Here is a 20724-nt window from a genome sequence, read left to right as displayed (position 1 = left end):
TAGCATATTGCCTTGCATGTTTAACACTTCAGTTTCTTTAAATCTGGCACTATAGTTGTAACCCTTTTTCAGGAATATATTGATAGTAAAACTTGAGAGTACCTTCTCAGCAATTTTCAGAGCTTTGATCACCCCACCCACCCCCACACAAAGCATTCCATAGACATAGTTTTTTTTTTTTTTTTCACTTTCACAATGCTATCATTGGTAGTTACCTGTTGAGTAAGGTGCAGTTTTAGATGGGCATGGCAGTGTGTACTCAGCATAGGAGGACCACAGATAGTGAGTTCAAAGCCGACCTCCTGAGCCACCTAACAAGATCTGCCTCAAAACAAGCAAGCAAACAAACAAAAAGGAAGTTTTGTTACTAGTTTTGTTTTTTTTTTGAGATAGGATTTCTCTGTGTAGCTGTGGCTGTCCTGGAATTCACTTTGTAGACCAGGCTGGCCTCGAACTTGCAGAGATACACCTGCCTCTGCCTCCTAAGTGCTGGGATTAAAAAAGCATGCAACACCACTGCCCAGCTTCCAAGAGCAGTTTTTATGTTGGTTTTATGTTTATATTGTTACGCCAGAAAACAATGTTCTTTGTTATTGTGACAAAATACAACTTAGGAAAGATAATGATCGTATAAATTTGATAGAGCATCTTTACTTCTTTGAGAGAATAGCCTGACATCAGCTGATCAGCTTTGAGGTGAAATATCAAGACAGGAAATAAAGAAAACATTGTCAGTGGAGGTATTAGTTAGGGACAGATGAGGAATTAATTGTTACAGATGGAGATTTACCAGGTAGATCCTTCATTACTGTGCCCTTAAGTTGTTTTCCTACTGTGAATAATCTTCAGGGCTATGATTTTTCTTACTAAAAATTGTTGAGTGGCATTTAAATTTCCTTTGTGGAAAATAAATTCAGACCTACATTTATTATTATTATTTTCAAAGATTTGTTTTTATTTTGTTTGTGTCTGTGAGTGTATGCACACCCGAGTGAGGGTGCCCACAGAGGCCAAAAGAGAGTATTGGACTTCTTGAAACTGTAGTTATGTGTGGTTGTGAAAGGGGTGCTGGCATTTAAACTCTGCTCTTCATGATTGAACAAGCCTGCTTTACCTACCAGCCATCCCTTCAGCACCATAGTACATTAAAAAAAAAAAAAAAAATACCGAGTCAGTGAGTATGTGTATGTTTGCACACATGCACACTCTCACAAGCCACAGTATGAGTGTGAAGGTCAGAGGACACCATGTAGAAGTTAGTTTTTTCCTTCCACTATGAGTTCCATGGTTGAGTTCAGGTTGTCAGGCTTAGAGCAAGCTCCTTTACTTGCTGAGCCATCTTTTTGACCCTAATTGTTAAGACAGGGTTTCCTCACTTTGTAACTCAAACTGGCCTTGAACTTGCTGTTCTTCTGTCCAGCCTCCTGAGTCCCAGCATTACATGGTATATCAGATGCCCTGCTTAAATTCAGATAAGAAAGATGATCTAAATTTATTTTAAAGACAGGCATTCTCTTTTTGTAAAAAATTAGGTTCATTTGGTATCATTGGTCACCTGTTGTATTCCAGACATCATGGAAAGGAATATAAAGATAATAGGAGACTGTACTTGGTTTCCAGCCATTTGCAAACTATTACAGAAGCCAGCATTGTGTTGCTTTTTGATAAGTGCGTAAATAGAGATTTATGCTTACAGTTCTCCATATGCACTGGAATGTGGATTGCTGTGGGGGAAAACAAATCAAAACAACCCTTCCTGTAAGCCCAAGAGCAAGGGTATGGAGACAGAACTACTCTGGCTGAGTTTCATTCTACCTGTCCTCATACAAAATGCTAGAATATAGTTCTTACCTAAGAGATAGTGACCTTATAAACTCATTGTTTGTGTGATAGTTATGATTATAAACTTCATAATAAGAGATTTAACTGCAAAACAAATGGGCTGTTTATGTAGTAAAAATCAGAAGACTTGGAATGATGAATGCTAGAGTTGGTGGGTTTTGTTTTGTTTTTTAATTTTTAATTGTTATTGAGATGATGTTTCATGTATTACACCCTGGCTGCAAGTTCACTGTGCAGCTGGGCCTGAGTTTGGACTCATAATCATCCTGCACTTTCTCCATCTCCCTAGTATAAGGTTTATAGGCCTTTAATACCACACATGACAGAAAATGGGTATTTTGGAGTTAGGATTCTGTTTTTATTTTGTCATATATTGTGTTGTTTTAAAACTTATTGTAATGTTATCCCTTCCTTCTGAGTCTGAGCTCTTTGAGTGCAGGAACTCCTAGTACTTTTGTATTTTTCACAGCACCTACATGCTAGTGCTAAGTAACAAGTAGACAGACACTCAGTAAAACTGCTAAAACAAGGATGTGTGTCTTTTCTATTGCTGTGAGAAGGTACCATGATCAAGGCAACTTACAGATGAAAGAGATTATTTGGGGCTTACTGTTTCTGACTATTCATGGTGGGGAGCATGGCAGCCAGGAGGCAGTTGGAGAAGAAGCTGAGAGCTCACATCTTTAACTATAACTGTGAAGCAGAGAGAAATGCTGAGAATGGCATGATTCTTTTGAAACCTCAAAGCTGTCTCCCAGTGACACAGCTTCTCAAAAGGGATATACCTCACCCTTCTCAAAAAGTTCCATCTACTAGGAACCAGCCTATGGTAGCTGTTCTCATTCCATATTATCACAATGTGATAATTTAGCTAGTGTAGGTGATTTCAGTGTTATAGAAGGAATTTCTCCTTTTAAAGGGAGCCAAACTTTTTTTCCACAAGTAGATTGTTTCTCTCAAGAATAAGACTCACTTGATTTGTAAAAGTATTTATTTACTTATTTGAAACAGAGCTCACTCTGAAGCTCTAGCTTACCTCACATTCACAGAGATTTGCCTGCATCTGCCTCCTGAATGCTGGTAGTAAAGGTGTAAGCCATCACACCTGACTTTGATTTGATTTTGACTGGAAGGTAATAGTAAATTTGAGCATTTTGAGAGACTGGATTTCTGAATTTTTTTCTGTTTTTTTTTTTTAAACTTGTTTTATTTGTGTGTGTAGCTTGTGTAATTGAAGTTACAGTTGTTATAGTTGTGAACCACAATGTGGGAACTGAACCCAGGTCCTTTGCAAGACCAATAAGTGCTTTTAACCTCTGAACCATCTCTCCAGCCCCAAGATTTCTGAATTTCAAATGGTTTAGAATGGTTTAGTGGTCAGTTTGTTTTTACTACAAATTTAAATGTATCCAGATAGCACATAGGATAAGACAGAATAGTGCTAGTAATTTGTATTTAGTAGATCTGAATTGACTGTATGTGTAAGACTTCCTTGCTTTTTGTGTGGCTCAATTCTTATATCTGAAAGAACACCAGCATCTCAGACTAGCAGTTAGGAATGGGGGAGGGGGCTGCAGGGTATCTATTCTAGGTCTTTACACCTGCTAACTACATGCCCTTCAACTGAGCTAAGTCCTCATCTCCAATAGTACTCAGAATAGCCAAAAGTGTGTTCTATGGAAGAGATGGTGGGGGAGAAAGGAATGGGATGTGTGGGATGGTGGTTCTGCCTCTTCCTAACTCTTATTTATTTTTTTAATCTCTTTTAGATGTAGAATGAAATAGCCAGGTGTAGGGGGCACAGGCCTGTGATTCCAGCACAGGAGAATTGCAAGTGTGAGACCATTTTGTGATACATAAGTTAGATCCCATCTCAAAAAAACAAAATAAAAGAAACAAACATTAACAACAAAAACCCCAAATCAAACAACTCTAAAACACAAACAAAAATTTAAAAAGGAAGTGTGCCAAGCAGAAGCCACTTAAAAGGGAGAAAGTAGGCTTTGCCTCTTCTGTGGTATCCTAACATACCAGGCCTTAGTCTTTTAGGGCCCTAATCATGTTTATAAAGTTAATGGTGCACTGTGGGCACGTTTGGTTTTTTTTCCCATGTCTATTTACCATTCTTTCTGAGTTTTTGTCCATCTTGAGACTCTTCTGCTTTTTTGGAATTTCATTAATTACTTAATCAATTTTTAAAGAATTTCCTCTTTACCAAGTAGACTATACCCCGGGTTCTGAACCAGGTGGGCCACCCTCCCCTCGGGGCATGTAGCAGTGAGGGAATAAAAATGAATACATGTCCATGTGGAACAGTAATGAATCTTAGGCATAAACAGAGGGTGTAATGGGAGTCTGTAGAATCTATCATATACCAGGATATCAGGAAAAGCTTTCCGGTCTGGGCGTTTAGGGAAAGCTTTTATTAAGTCATTTGTTTCTTGGGGACTTTCTGTTGTCTCATTTTCTAAAACTGCCTGTAATAAGAATCCCTGCTCTTTGACAATTTCTCTCTCTCTTCCCTATTCAAAGCTAATTGCCTTGTTTAAACAAAAGGGACTGGAGCATGATAGCCCACACCTGAAATCCCAGCACCCTAGTGGTAGAGGCAGGAGGATCAGGAGTTCAAGGCTGGCCTTGGTTACATAGTGCATTTTGAGGCCATGTCTTCAAACAACGATAAACACTTACACCAAGATGTAAAGAGATACTCCCCTTGAGGATCATTTACATTAATGGCAGAAGCATATTTGTAAGTCTGAGGTGACAGACAGGAGCATATTTGGGCCTTGACGGCCATCTAGTCTTACTGAATGGTGTCTTCTGGCCTTCCCACATGTGCACACATGTATACGAACACATTCTTATGCCACACACAGAGAAGCCTTTCATACAGTGTTCTCAGATCTTGTGAGACAGTATGCAAAAACAGGGAAGCAGTTGATTTTTATTGTTAAAGTCACAATACCAATTTTGAAATTTTCAATAATGTCGAGGAGGCCCAGATATTTACATTTCTAGGAAACAAGGATGGGGTTTAGAAAATTTCTATAAAATGCTACTTACTTTTAATTTTATTTTATGCATGTATTTTCCCCAGCATGTGTACCACATGTGTGCCTCATGGCCATCAGGGGAGTCATAGGAGATCATTGGATCCCCTTGAACTGGAATTAAGCATGGCTATGAGCCACCATGTGGGTGCTGGGAACCAAAAGCAGGTCCTGTTGCAAAAGCAACAGTGCTCTTTCTTAAACTCTGAGCCATCTCTCCAACCCCTACTCTTTTTTAAAAATCCAATTTACTTTTTATTGTTTTTAATTACGTGTGTATGCCCATTTGTGGTATACACAAGGACCCACAGAGGCCAGGGGTCTTGGGTCCCCCATAACTCCAGCTCTAGCTACCTGATGTGGGTGCTGGAGACTGAACTTGGGTCTTCCGGAAGAACAATAAGTACATTTAACACACTGAGACATTCCTCCAGCCCTGCTATGCCCTTACTCTTTGATCATGTTTACTTGAGATTTGCAGAGAATGCTTTCAACTTTATGTATTCATATCCATCGTTTCCTACTTCCTGAAAGAAATCCTACAGCATAAGTGAACAAGATTGAATCCATCCTCTTTCATCACAGCTCAAAATGAGCCTTCTACCTTAGCTTCCTGACAACTAAGGGGGCCTCCACATTCCACTTTCTCTTTTTTGAGGGTGGTGATGGGAGCAGGACTTAAGTCTTGCTAAATATCCCAGGTTGGCCCTGAACTTGTTCATTTTCCTGTCACAGCGTCATGGCTTACATTGCAATACTGTGTCATATCTTAAGAGGTTTAATTCTGGGGGCCAGGGAGATGGCTTAGTGGTTAAGAGAACTCCCTGTTCTTCTAGAGGACCCAGGTTCAGTTCCCAGCTCTCATGTGTCAGCTCAGTGATCACCTCCAACTCCAGTTCTTCTGGCCTCTGTAGTCACTGGTTGTGCTTGTGGTACACAGGTACACATATAGGCAGGTAAAACACCCATAGACATTTAAAAGAAAAAGGCTGAATTCTGAAGGGTTATTTTTATTCTACCCTCACTACAATTTAGTGTTTTGTATGAGTGGTGAGTTTGTGAAAACAAATATTGTTTATTACTTAGTAGTTAATAGGCTTGAAAGATTGTAGTATTTCTTAATGTTGAAAGCTGGTTTTTTGAGGTATTAGTACAAAAAAGTAAAACCATACTCTTAACTGTGTGGTTTGAATCAGTTTGGCAACTGAATATACCCATGTAACTGTTATGCTAATTGAGACATAGATCATGTGTATTACTCAGAAAGTCCCCTTGTCCCTTCTGCAGCTGCAGTCATTTCTGCTGTTCTCTGGTGACTGCCCTTCTGCTTCTTGCTACTGTAGCTTGGCTTCTCTTTTTGGAGTTGTATGGTGTACACTCTTGTATTTAGCATGCTGTTTCTGTTATTCATCCATGTTTGTTGTATGTCTGAAAGCATTCCTTTTTTTTCCTTTTCTCTCAAGATAACATTTTATTGTATGACTGTGCCATAATTCTCCTTTTATCTGTTGATGGATATTTGAGTTGTTTTCATATGTAAATGTAATCTTACATTTATAGGACATTTCCAAATTGTTTTCCCAAGGGTTTATACACTTCCATAGACAATGTTAAGAGAATTCTAGTCACCAATATCTTTGCCAACACTTGGTATGCCGAGTCTTTTCATTTTCAGCTGTGCTGATTGGTGCATAATAGCTCCACTCTGGTTTGAGCAAAGACTTCCCTGAATGTTACAGATGTTAAATACCTTGAATGTGCCTTTTAACTATTGGTGTGACTTTCCTTTGCTCATTTAAATATTTCTTTCAATATGGCCTTCAATATTGAATCATATGTTTTGAAAAGAAATGTATTTTTTTCAAGATGTACTTTTATATTATATCAATGAATTCTTTGTATGTACATATATGCACCACATATATTCCTGGTGCTCTTGGAGACCAGAAGAGGGTGTTTGATCTTTTGGAACTGGAGTTACAGGAGGTTGTGAGCTGCCATGGGAGTGCTGGGAATTGAACCTAGGTCTTCTGCAAGAGCAGCCAGTGTTCTAGACTCCTAAGCCATCTTGCAGCTCCTGGAGTTGCTTTTAAAGTATAAACTGGATACAGAATTTTTACTAGAATTTATTTTATTATATTATTTCCTTCCTTCCTTCCTTCCTTCCTTCCTTCCTTCCTTCCTTCCTTCCTTCCTTCCTTCCTTTTCTTTTTTTGAGCAAGAGTTTCTCTGTGCATCCCTGGCTGTCCTCGAATTCAGAGATCTGCTTTTGCTTCCAGTGCTGGGATTAAAGGCCTTTACTAGATTTTATATACTCCACTGTGTATGGCTTATCTTTTCATTGCTATAGTTTCTTTAGAAGTTTTTTCGTTGATGGTGCATTTTGTGCCTAATGAAATCTGTGCTTACCTCCTAAGGCAGCAGTTCTCGTCATGTGCGGTTGAATACCAGATATTTACATTATGACGCATAACAGTAGCACAATTACAATTGTGAAGTAGCAATGAAATAATTTTATGTTGGGGATCACCACAACATAAGATGCTTTTATTAAAGGGTTGAAGTATTAGGAAGGTTGAGAACCACTGTCCTAAGGTCTTGAAATTTTTTCTTTTGTTGTGTCTCCTAAATATTTTTAGTTGTTTAAAAAAGTTTTTATTTTTTTGAGAAGGCTTGGAACTTGATATGTAGACCAACCAAACTGGCCTTGAAACTCATTAGATTTTCCTGCTTCTGCCTCCAGAGAGAAGCTGGATTAAAGGTGTATGCCGCCTTGGCCAGTGCTAAAGTTTTGGTCTTATATTTACTCTTTTGGTCTGTTTCTGTGCAGTTGCATGTGTCCTCCAGCCCTCAGGGGTTTTAATGTTCATTTTCTGTAGGGTACATGCTCACATTCATGCTTTCTATGAGGAGATTTGGTCTCTCTACTTTTTGGTGTTAGGCTATTATCAGAAAGTATAGATGGCAAGACTACATCATTAATATGCAGTCATTCACATATCTTTTATACATCAGACTTAGTAAAGATTACCTATAAACTCTACTAGAAGCTTGTGTTTTCTAATCATCATTATCTTGGTGTTACTTTACATGTCATGTACTTTGGCTTTTGATGAGCTGCTTTATGTCTGTGAAGCTGAAAGCTTACATCAAGTCTCAGGCTAACCCAGAGTTTAGGTCTTTAGATGTGATCTCTTACAAAATAGAACTAATGAGGGTTCTACTTTGGGTTGTTACTTTTTTTAGTTGAGTTCCATTTTCTCTCATTTAAAAATATTTTTTTCTTTTGTATGTATGTGTATATGTCTGAATAAAGTATATGTCACATATGTGTGTGGGTACTCCATAGAGGTCAGAAGAAGGTATTATTAGGTCCCCTGGAGCTGGAGTTTCAGGCATTTGTGAGCCTGTTGACAACAGTGCTGGGAAGAGCAGCATGTGGTCTTAACCATGAGCCAACTCTCTAGCCTGCAGGGTTCCTCTTTCTCTTATCTGCCTTAACAGTTTTCAAAAGTTTGTTATTTAGATAGAAGGAGTCAGCTAAGTATATGCTGGAGATGAAACAGTTGAGTTTACAGGTAGTTCCTTGTTTCTGTTTTTCTCTTGTTCTTCTCTTAGCTCTTGCCAGTGTAGCTGCAGGTATTCTGTATACACTCCTGTCTTCATACAGTCTCTTTCCTTCAGTATATTTTTCTGAGATTAAGATTGGAATCCCCTGGAATTTTCCATTTGATGCTCCTAACCAGCAAGCCTATAATATTTAGTTTTCTTGGGTTAAGTACTAATTAAAGCATAGAGCTAGGGGGAAGAATTTTTATTATAAATTATTAGCATAGCTGTGAATTGGCTTTCCTTTTAATTGTCTCATCTCTAAAAATCCATCCTTTTCAGTTTGTTGCAGCTTGTCCTTGATAGTCCATTCTGTTCTCCATTGACACTGGTACCCATGGTTCTTTGTGATGTTCTTATATTTGTTTTATGGGGTTAGTGTTCATAGGGGCTTCATGAGTTACCTTTCATTTCTCCAGTTAGAAAACTGTTCATCATTAATACATAATCATTTCTTTCACTCCCCCCCCCTTTACTCTGTGGTTGTTCTGCAGGTCTTGTTCAACGCTGTGTGATCATCCAGAAAGATGACAATGGATTTGGGCTGACAGTCAGTGGAGACAATCCAGTCTTCGTACAATCTGTCAAAGAAGGCAAGGCATTTTAAAAAATAGTTTTGTTTCGGGGCATTGACTTTAATCTTTGCACTCAGAAGGCAGAGGCAGGGGGATCTCTGTGATTTCTCAGACAGCCTGGTATGTACATAGTGAGTTCCTGTCTGAAAAACAAAAACCAGTTTTGTCACTTTGAAACAGAGTAAGCATAACAAAACTTATATGATGTCTCTTGCCCAGAATAGACTTATACAGACTGCAGGATGTGGACCTTTATGCCATATTTGTCAAATTGGGCTATAGAATTAATCGCTCCAAGTGATTTTATAGCAAGAAAACAGTTCTTTTATAACTATAGAAACCACATAATTTCTTGGTCATGATATTTTATATGTCATTAATTAACTGACATTTCTACAACTTGATTTCTTTGTAGCATTAAAGTGAAGGTTTAGTAGAGATAGATTAAAGAGATATGGATGTTTGTCCCAAATCATAGTCATACCTTTTGCTATTATAATATAGTGGATTCTTTTGTTTTGGTTGCTGTAATTTCAGGTAGATAATTTTATATTAAAGGTGATAACACTTTATAGATGATACTGAGTCTTCAAGTAAAAAAGTCATAAAACAAGTCTCATTGACACTTCAGTGAGTGACTTGAACCCAAGTCTGCCGTACTTTACCTCCCATGTTTTAACTGTTGTTACATTGTAGCATAAATAATAAAAACCCAGAGACAGATATTGGGATTAAAGCTGAAGATCAGAGAAGTAAAGCAGCCAGCCACTAGGTCTTAACTCTACCTCAGACCAAAGGGGCCTGTCCTTAGATTGCATCTCCAGACTCCACTGTTTCTCCAGCTGCACTCCTAGTTTTTTTTTATTTGTGCTACATTACATTACTTCTCTTTCAAAATACTTCTCAGTGAATCATATGTTAAGCAATTCATTTCTCACACAGATGGAGCAGCCATGCGGGCTGGAGTACAAACAGGTGATCGAATCATCAAGGTAAAGCCAAAGCTACCGTGGAACTCTTGATATGATTGCATAACATACATTATCTATATTCCTTTTTCCACCTAGATTTTTTAAATAAAAAACCAGCTCTCTGCCTTTTATACAAACTTATTTCCTTTGTTTTAAAGTTAACATCACCTTTTAGTGAAAGACATAAGAAAAGACTTATATAAATGGAGTCATATTTGTTCTTGAGTAGGAAAATAGCTTACCTTGTAATATTCATTTTTGGCCAAGTTAATTTGTTAGCAAGAAATACTCATACAAATAGGATTGTGCTGGTGTGTTATTTCTTGTAAATTTGTTGTTACAGATGAGCTTTTCAAAGAGGGCTGGCATAGAGTCCTAGCACACTTCAGGCCTGGGTTTGATCTCCAGCACCAGAACAAGAACAAACAAAAAGTAAAAAAGCAAGAGATGAGTAGCTGAAGAAAAAGTGTCATGTTTGAGAGGAGATGGTATAGATTAGTAAAACTGTGACACTAATACAGACTTCTGCTATAAGATACTAGAGGTTAGAAACAGGCCTTGAGGGTTCATTTTTGAGATGGGGTTTCATGCAACCCAGGCTGGGCATAAACTTCTGATTTTCCTACATCCCAAGTTTTGGGATTATAGGTGCTCATCACCATTTGTAGCCTAGATGGTCCTGCAGAATGAGACCTGGGCTTCATGCCTGCTAGCCAAGCACTTGACCATCTGATCTGTATCCTCAGCCCAAGCCCTGTGAACTCTGATCATTAGAAGAGGAATGGATTTCTCAGTAATTCTATATAACTGCTAGATAATTTGATTACCTAAGGTAATTATATAGGGAAAGAAAATGTTCTTGAAAGTACTTGACTGCATTAAGAGCATGATACCCTTCATTGTAAAGAGCACTTGTGTGTGTACATGGTATATGCATATAGGTCCACATGTTGCAGGTATATGTATATGCACATTTGTGAAGACTAGAGGAGACCTCCTCTATCAATGCCTGCCTTATTCCCTAACAGAGTCTCTCACTGAACTTGTCCATTGTGCCCTCATCCCCTCTGTTAGGCTTGCAGTGATAAAGTTCTAGCAATCCTTCTGTTTCTACCTCTCGTTCTTCTCCCCCAACTCTACCTCCTGGCGGGCATAAAGGTCTAGGAAGCCACACCAGGCTTTTTACATGGATGCTGGCGATCCAGAGTTGTGCATCAAGCACTCTTACTCACTGTGCTGTCTTCCCAGCTCAAGAGCACCCTTTAACTACAAAAATGTGAACTTGGTTGGTGTGGGCACATCTGTAACCCAAATACTGGGAAAGCAGAGGCAGGAAGATCATCTACAGATTTGAGGCCAGCCTGATCTACCTAGCCAGTTCCAGGATGACAAACACTATCTAAAAAAACAACAAAAATTAAATGAATAAGTTATAATAAAATAGTAATTCTGATAGAAAAATTAATAAATAGTTTTATCAGACAATTACCCAGAGTAATTGAAGTAACTAGCTTTTTTTTTATGAGACTATGGTCAAATGTCATTGATAACAGTGAAGTAGAAAGTAAAATGTTATATGAAAAATGTATTTCATTGTCATTGTTTAATGATTGATGATTCACACTTGGAATAAAATGATTATGTAGAATGGCTTCTTTCATGGGTTTCAGCATCAGGTAAAATCTGGTAGAAATTAGTAAATATGAATTAAAAATTTAAGTGTACAACTTTTGTTCAGCCAATTTGTTTTTTGGAATATATCTTAGAAAATACATGCATGAATGTGCCACATGAGTTCTTTTTTTATACACTGAAAACTTGTCAACAACCCACAAGCCAAGTGTGCATGAACTGAGGACAAAGCAAAAGACCCCATTGCTTTAAGAAGGACTAGATTACAGCAGCATGGTAACTCACACTGCAATCCCAGCACTTGGGATAAGGCAGGAGGATAGAGAGTTCATGGCCATCTATATAGTAAGACCTCTCAAAGAATAACAATCAGAAAGACTAGATTAATTAGATTCACAGTATGGGTGTTGAGAGATAACAGTATGATAGAAGAAAAGCAGAGGGTCTGTGTCCATGTTTGCATGCTAAAAGATTATCTCAAATATTAAATGTTGCAGTTAGCATCAACATCTATGTGAGGCATGATGAATGTACTGTTGTATTTTTTTCCTTGTGTGTGTGTGTTGTGTATATGTGTGTTTGTCCATGTGTATGTGGAGGCCAGAGGACAACTTCCAGTGCTGTTACTCAGGTGCTATTGGGCTGATTTTGAGACAGGCTCATTCATTTGTCTGGAGCTTGCCTATTAGACTGGGCTGGCTAGCCAGCAAAGTCCAGGGCTTGTCCCATCTGCCTCCCCAGCACTAGGACTCTTAAATGGCTGACACCATGGCAGCATTTTTATGTGGGTTCTGGGGTCCAAACTCAGGTTTTCAAGCTTGATTGACACAGTAAGCATTTTGTTGACTGAGCTGTTTCCACAGCTCCCTACACTGATGTATTTGAACTTTAAATTGAAAATACTTGCATGAGAGAAAAAAATTAAAATTAATGTTAAATCCATGTTTGGTATTTTTACCTTAATTTGTTTCATTTAATGGAGACCTTGGATAACATATTTTATACCTAAATTTGTCTGAAAAATTAAGTTTCTTTATAAAGATTACATCGTATTTTGGAAAAGTAGAAGAAAATTTCAGTGTTATTACATAATCACTATTTTCCATTTTTTATTATAATTTTGAAAAAGTCATTCAACTGTTAATGATTAAAAGGAAAAAATTTTTGCTTGTTGATAGAGTCTTGTATAGGGTAGGCTGGCCTTCTGCTATTAATCTTCTACCTCCACCTCCCCAGTGCTGGGATTACTGTGAAGGGTTTGTTGTTGTTGGCCTTTTTTTTTTAACTTAAATTTTTTTTTAAATGTATATGGATGTTTTGCCTCCCTGTATGCTGTGCACCACATTTGTGTCTGATGCCCATGGAGATCAGAAGAGGGCATTGGATTCCCTGGAACTGGAGTTACAGTTGTGAGCCACTATGTGGGTGCTGGGAATTGAATCTGGGTCCTCTGGAAGAGCAACGTAGTTCTCTTTACTTCTGAGCCATCTCTGTCTAGCCCCAATGTGAAGGGTTTATAAATATGTTTTCAAGTATATTTTGTATTTATCATGTTGACTAAGTTGCAGTTTCCTTTAAATTATGGATATTTACCCCCTTTTACATCACAATGTGACATTGTCATCTATAAATGGATTGGCTTGCCTTCCTAGCTATCCTAAAATGCATGCAGCAAGGTGGCCACAGGTTGGATGTACCACCACCTTTAAATGAAGGTCTTGTTTTGTTTCAAGTTCATTTTGTTGCTGAATACATAGTGGTACAAATGAATATAGACCAAATGTTTATTATAATTACTACACTGTAACTCCTAAAGTCACTATATAGCTATTATTTTAGGATCTATCTGTCTGACCATACTTTCTTCATCTTCTCACAGGTGAATGGGACTCTGGTGACTCATTCAAACCATCTGGAGGTGGTGAAACTAATCAGATGTAGGTGAATGCTATTTCTTTTTAATTGTTTTCTCAAACCCTTAAAAGGGTCACCAAGCATTTTTCTGAAACTGGCCAAATAGCAAGTATTTTATGCTTTGTGAACTACATAGTTACTACTGGAGCTTGTTATTGTAGCACAAAAGCATGTGTGGCCCATAAGGAAATGAATGAGTATGCCAGGGTTCTAAGAAAACTTCATTTGACAAAACCGTCTGTGAACTAGATTTAGCCCCTCGACTGGTATTTTCCACCCCTCCCCCATATACTCACTTTGGAAGGTCTAAGGTAAAAACTTACTAGTAATTACCTTTTGTAAACTCCCTGCCTTAGTACATGTATTTGAAAGGCATAGCCAGCAAGGAGGTTGAGAATCAGATAGAATGTCTTGAAGAACTTTAAAAATCATGTAGTGTAGTTATGTTACCTCTGCTGGGTAAATGCTTGTGTAATTCAAGAAAAGCTCTTGGAGAAGTGCAAAGTTACGAATTTATAACCTTCAGATCTGCCTTGGCCTACTTCTGTTTAGCAACTGACAGTACTCTTGTAATGTAGGGTCAAAGTAGGTGATACTCTAGCTGCTGGTGGTGAGGCAGGCCAAGCTCCAACACTTGGGCCTCAGTTTCTCTGTATTTAAAGGAGTTATGTAAAGAGGATTCAGTGGTTTTTGTGACTTTTGATTATAAGTGAATGCTATGGGATGGGTGTTTGAATTATTGAAATTGAGTGGCCTGGGCTACATACCATACACTTCTGAAGCCCCAGCTTTACTTTCCCACTTAACTCTGCAGAAGAAATTGTCTTTCTAATGGCTTCATTCTCTGCACCAGTGACAGCATGACTGTTGCACCAGTAGAGAAAGAAGACACAGAATCTCACCATCTGAACAACCTGTTTTTTTTTTTTGTTTGTTTGTTTTGTTTTGTTGTTGTTATGTTTTGTTTTTGTTGTTGTTCTGATCTGGGTTGGGTATTGGGTATTTGTCATGTTTTAAAATAAAATAAAAGTCCAAAGAGAAAGCTGTGAATTAACAGAATGTAACAGAAAAGGAATGTAAGATTGTGTTAGATTGTTTCATAGTAAGTACAGCTAAAAAAAAAAGGAGAGAGAGAGAGTTACTTATGGCCAACCAGAATCACTCACTTTTCTTACTGAGTAGACAGACTTTTTTGTAATAAATTCAGTGAGCTGTTATTCAGTTATACTGTATAGGTTTGGTTTGACTCGTACTTGCTGGATAGCCTAGGCTGGCGTTGAACTTAAGCCTTCCTGCCTCATCTTCTTCAGAGGTAGAGTTACATGTGTGTGCCTTGTCCACCTTAGTCAACCAACTGAGTTCTTTTTAAAAACAGCAGCAAAACTGGGTTCTTTTAAGGCCTTTTTCAGGAAATGGGGATGAGAGTTGGGGTTTGGACAGAGTCTTATGTAGCCCAGGCTGGCTTTGAACCCATTGTATAGCCAAGGCTAGCCTTGAAATGCTGGTACTACTGTCTTTACCTTCCTAGTGCTGATATTATAAGCATAAACCTCATACCTCGTTTATATAGTGCCAGGGTTGGAACCCATGGCATCATGTGTGCTAGGGAAGCACGATGCAAACTTAACTATATCTCCAGCCCTAATGATATCTCTCTTTTTTTTTTTTAAAGATCATGTCTTGGCTCTTTGCCTCCTTATTACTTAAGTAACCCTGAGTACCACTTACAATAATGAGCTCTCTTGTGGCCTACTTTTTAATGCCCATTCCAAACATTATTGGAGTGATTAAATTCTGATTTCCTTTGAACCAGCTAAAGAAGGCTAGAAAGAGCTAGAGCATGGCAAGCATATGGACTAGTAAGAGGGAATGAATGGCTTTCTCACAGAGAGAGTATGAGGCTGAAAGCCTTGCAAGGTATACTTCTGGGCATTGCAGTACACAACAGTGATCCCAACACATGGGAGACTGAGGCAGGATCTTCACAAGTTCAAAGGCTGCCTTGCTGCAGAATGAGTTCAAGTTCAGGCTTGGCAACTCAGTGAGTCTGTCTTGAGATAAAAAATATTTTAAAGGAGTGTCGATTTAGCTTAGTGGTAAGTCGCTTGACTAACATGAATTCTGTTGGTACAATCCCCACTAGCCCAGTTAAAGAAACAAAATAATGAAAAAAGTTTTTTAAAAAGTTTCTCAACACTGTTGTTTTTCCTTTTCTTCTTTTTCTCCCACCTCCCCACCTCAAGCTGGTTCCTATGTAGCTCTCACTGTCCAGGGACGCCCACCTGGGTCGCCCCAGATTCCACTTGCCGATTCTGAAGTAGAGCCATCAGCCATTGGACATATGTCTCCCATTATGACATCCCCTCATTCCCCTGGAGCAAGTGGGAATATGGAGAGAATCACTAGTCCTGTGCTCATGGGGGTAAGAACAGAACATATTCTCAGTAGATACTCAGTTATAGAAAGATGCCTCTGCTTTATATGAAGAATTTTGATGTATAAAACTGATTAGCAAACTTCCATTGAAGAGTCTAAGAAATACCTGTTTATCATAGAAGTTACATACTTCTTTGAAACAGTTGTCATGGCAGATTTAGTTGAACAACTATTAGACACCTGCCATGTACAAAACAATGCACCATTCCCAAAATATGCTTATATTTTTAGATTATATTCAAAGTCTTTAGTCATCTTACAGTGTATGCTTTATGAAGATAGGAGTTTGTTTTGTTTACCATTGTGTCTCTAATGATTGAAATACTGCTTGACTTATTGGAGGTTTTGATAAGCTTTTACTGACTGAGGTTAAGACTCTAAGTAACAAAAAGAGTTAGAATGTAGACATAAGGGGGAAATACTAAGTTGTGTGAGGAAAAAGCACATCCAGGTCTTCATAGAATAGTTGTGTTTGAATTTAGCTTTTGTAATGGCTAACAGTGGTGGCCATGGAGAGGAAATGGAGGAGACAGAATAAACATAGCTGGAGAGCCAGGAAAGTACCACTGTTGTCAGAAAAGCAAGACTTTTGTCTAGCTAAGGAGGTATGTGGTGGGAGATGGCTTACCAAAAGGAGGTCATCTGTGTATTCACAGTTGCTGAGCAAGTTTACAAGTTACTGAGTAAGCAGTGAGAATCCATTCAACACTGCTGTGAACGGGAGAGTGGTGTGATTATAGCAGGATTATAGGGAGACATAGGAATTTGTAAAACAAGGAGTGATGAGTTGGGGAGTTGTCTCAGATTTCAGGCAGGCTAGGCTGGCAATTAGAACCAAGCCTGGGGATTGATAGTAATGCCTCAATTGAGAGAAGTAGCAATAATAGATTTGTACTTCTGTAATTCCAGTTCTCCAACCGATACCCACATTTAATGTTCTCTCGAACATAGTCTAGTAAAGGCGAAATGAAAAGGCAAACCTATTTTTGTAACTTTATTAATGGAATGAGCTATCTTCATTCATAACTGCCAGGAGTAAGAATATCCTAAACAACACTGAGGGTTGGAGCTGACATAGAACAGTCTCTTTTGCCCTTCAATCTTAGCCTTAATTCCCCTGTATTGTGTTCTTATCCTTTTCTAGGAGGAAAACAATGTGGTCCATAATCAGAAAGTAGAGATTCTGCGAAAAATGTTACAGAAAGAACAGGAGCGGCTGCAGGTATGGAGTTAGCATGGGCTCTCTGCAGGCCAGGGAAACTGAGTGCGGGTAAAATTGCTACTGCCCATTCTCAGTCAAGAGAATGGTACTGGTGCCGCCAACTGTTGTGCTAGCAGTGGTCTTCTTTTCTATTGTTATGACTTAAATAATTAATTCCTAAAATATCTTTATAACTTTCAGTTATTACAGGAAGATTACAACCGAACAGCTACCCAAAGATTGCTCAAGGAGATCCAGGAGACCAAGAAGCACATCCCGCAGCTGCAAGAGCAGCTGTCCAAAGCCACAGGCTCTGCTCAGGTAATGGCATTACTGAAAGCTCTGCCTAGTGTTTGCAGGAAAAAAATTTTTTTGCTGGGAATGTGTCAGAGAATTTTATAGTTTCCTTTTAAAGTGATTTTTTTCTAGCATAGGATAACAGGATGTTCCATGTAGGATGTTTCGGACATAATGATTAACAAAAGTAAATGTGGACTTCTGATTGTTTGCTTGCCTTTGTTCCATTATAATTTTAAGAAAGAGTTGCGTGCTTTTGCTTTGATGTGACAAGCCAAAAATGTTGTTGAAAATATTGCATTTCTGTGGTTCACATTGTCACAGTGACAACTGATATGTTTTTACGTAGGGACATGAGATTTTTTACCCAGGCAAGGGCATTATGGGGTATACATGGGCAGGCATTCTTTAGTGTCCTAAAGTTAGATACTGTTGTTCTCTTCTATTTTACAAATGTACTTAAGACCTCTAGAGGGATTGCACTGTTAATTTGAAGTCCTGTGGCTCAAAAGTGACAGGACTATAGTTCAAGGCTAGGCATGACATACATGCTTGTAATCACAGCACATTGGGTGTGAGGCCAAGGGAAGAGGATTGTACTTTGGAGGCCAGCCTGGGCTACCAAGTGAGAAACTGACTCTAGGAAAAGAAATAAAAAAACAAAACAAAAGAGAAATCCAGACTCATTATGAGGATTCCCAAGCTTTAGCATTTACTTGTTTGTTTGCTTATTTATTCATTCACTAATTTATTTACTTTTTTTTTTCTTTGAAACAGGGTTTCTTTGTGTAGCTTTGGCCATCTTAGAAGCAGGTCTGTAGACTGGGCTGGTCTTAAATTCACAGAAATCTTCCAGCCTCTGACTCCCCAAGTTCTGGGATTAAAGGCGTGTGGCACTACCACTCTGCAATATTTATTTATTTATTTTTTTGGTAGGCAGCATGTCACTTTTATAATGCTTCGTACCTTATCCTTCCAAATACTGGGATTATTGGTGTGCCCTCACCATAACTAGCCAAGTTTATAGTCTTTGTTTTTTCTGTACAAATGCAAGGTCTTACTGTATTGTCCTTGCTAACCTCACACTTGGCTATGTAGCCTAGGCTGGCCTGGAACTTAAAGCAATCCTCCTGCCTTAGCCTCCTGAGTGCTGGAATCACAGGGATGTCCCACATACATAATTTCATATTTATGGTCTTAATATCTCTAATTTTTATTGCTATTTTAAAGTAGGTTTTAGTAGAACTTGCTGTAAGGCTTAAGTTATGGAGGTGATGGACCTATGCTTAGAAAAATGTCAACTGGACATCCTATAATGTTCATATTTGAGATGTACATGGCTTCATGTACTTATTTCAAAGGAAGATGACCCCTTGCTTGTAGAATTACTTTCTTTTTGCCTGTGCACTTAAAATATATAAAAGCTGATGAGTTGTTACTATTTTTGAGTTAGTAAAAGTCATATCTTCACAGAACTGACAAGAATTCTTTGAGATAATTTATCTTTGCTAATTTTAAAGTAAAATTCCATGTTGTGGTTGGAAGAATTAGGGCTTAAACTGGCTAAATGACATAGTTAAGGTCACATGGTGTGTCAGGTCTCCTGCTTTGGTATATTTTTCATTATATATTTGTAGGTGGAGTTTTTCTGTGTTTCAGCAGCTGCTTCCCAAATAACTGACACAGAGGCTTAATATTAATTAAAAATGCTTAGCTGATAGTTCAAGCTAGTTACTACCTAACTCTTAACATTTCATTTAACCTATATTTCTTTCTATGCTTTGCCAAGTGGCTCATGGCTTGTCACCTCATTTTCTACACTTCCCCAGCGTCTGACTAGCATCTCCTCTGACTCCACCCTTCTTCTTCCCATCATTCTTCTAGTTTGGTTGTCCCACCTATGATTCCTGCCTGGCTACCAGCCAGTCAGCTTTTTATTTAAACAATCTGAGTGACAAATCTTCACAGTGTGTAAAAGGATTATTTCACAGTATGTTTCTTTTCATTTTGATTATTGTGCCCTAGTAATGGTATCTGTATGTGTATTTGTGTATACATGTGTACATGTGTATGCGTGTGCTCATATATACGGATTTAGTAGTACTGGGGATTGAACCTGTTGCCTCATGAATACTAGTCAAGTTATATCACTGAGCTATAGGAACCCTTTGTATTTTTATTATTGAACAAAAACAATGTATTTATATGATATGAACAATAAAAATACAGTTTCAGTAATTTACCTTTATAGCATGTGCTCAAATATTGGACATTTAATGAAACTCAGAAGCAGTGTAAGACGTTTAAATAGAAGCAGTGTAATAGTCTTTAGTAATGGGCAGATAATCTAAATGATGTAAGTTCATTCTCTTTTATATGTGTTTATGGTGTTATTTGCTGTTTGGACTTTTATTCTGTGTTAAAATATTGCTTTCCCTATGTTTGTGGTTGTCCATTTTAGGTTTCTAGAACTTAGAATTATTTGCTTTTTACTTTAAGTATTTTTGGTCACATCAGTAGCCAGCCCTTAGCTGTATCCATGTGGAAGGTATTGCCACTGTTTACTTATGCTGTCAGTAGTCATCATCCTCTTCCATGACTGTGTCTGTGTGTGATTCTTTAATCTGTTTTAGGATGGCACTGTAATTGCACCCTCCAGGCCATTAGGTGACACCCTAACAGTCAGCGAGGCAGAAACAGATCCTGGAGATAGCCTGTGCAGGACGGACGGAAGCGTTGGAGAGGCTTCTCGGCCCAGTAGTGACAATGCAGATGTAAGCATTCGTCTTCTAAATCTGTATCTTCTTGCATTCTCCTTGCAGTCCCTTTCTTAAGTTATGTGCATTCAAAATGTTATCTTTTATAGTAAAGGTTTTTATGTAACAATTTGATAAGCAGAAGTTCTGAACACTGCTATATGTGAACTTGTAATTCCAGAGGTCACTTTTTCCCTCAGTAATTCATTGCCAAGTGTTTCTTGTAGGGATGGAATTTCCCAGCAGGCTTTTTGTTTGTGGATTGAGAAGCTAATGCACATGATTTTTTGCTCAAATGAGAGGACAACTGTTGGTATCTTTAAGAGCATGTTAATATTCCAATTGTGGTCAGAATGACTCAGTCTTGAATCATGAGGCACTTTGCCATTACAAAGAGAAGCAGCCTTTATCCTGTTAGACTCCAGCTACTAGCCTGGG

General features: G+C 38.3%; 1 protein-coding gene across 4 annotated transcripts in view; it reads left to right on the top strand.

The window, feature by feature from the left end:
- The window catches only part of Arhgef12 (Rho guanine nucleotide exchange factor 12), a 133656-nt gene that overhangs the window by 66592 nt on the left and 46340 nt on the right, over nucleotides 1-20724 (top strand). For all 4 annotated transcript variants that reach the window (XM_027411891.2, XM_027411890.2, XM_027411889.2 and 1 more), the window contains 7 exons: nucleotides 8999-9097; nucleotides 10022-10071; nucleotides 13562-13619; nucleotides 15840-16018; nucleotides 17177-17254; nucleotides 17435-17554; nucleotides 20164-20304. In XM_027411891.2, the coding sequence (XP_027267692.1) occupies nucleotides 10033-10071; nucleotides 13562-13619; nucleotides 15840-16018; nucleotides 17177-17254; nucleotides 17435-17554; nucleotides 20164-20304 (615 nt within the window). In that variant the 5' untranslated portion in view covers nucleotides 8999-9097; nucleotides 10022-10032. The remainder of the gene's footprint in view (nucleotides 1-8998; nucleotides 9098-10021; nucleotides 10072-13561; nucleotides 13620-15839; nucleotides 16019-17176; nucleotides 17255-17434; nucleotides 17555-20163; nucleotides 20305-20724) is intronic.

This window comes from Cricetulus griseus, chromosome 4 (assembly GCF_003668045.3).
Source record: "Cricetulus griseus strain 17A/GY chromosome 4, alternate assembly CriGri-PICRH-1.0, whole genome shotgun sequence".
NCBI classification, from domain to species: Eukaryota; Metazoa; Chordata; class Mammalia; order Rodentia; family Cricetidae; genus Cricetulus; species Cricetulus griseus.
Note: the sequence above shows the minus strand (reverse complement) of the source record. Positions and strands in the feature narration are given on the sequence as shown.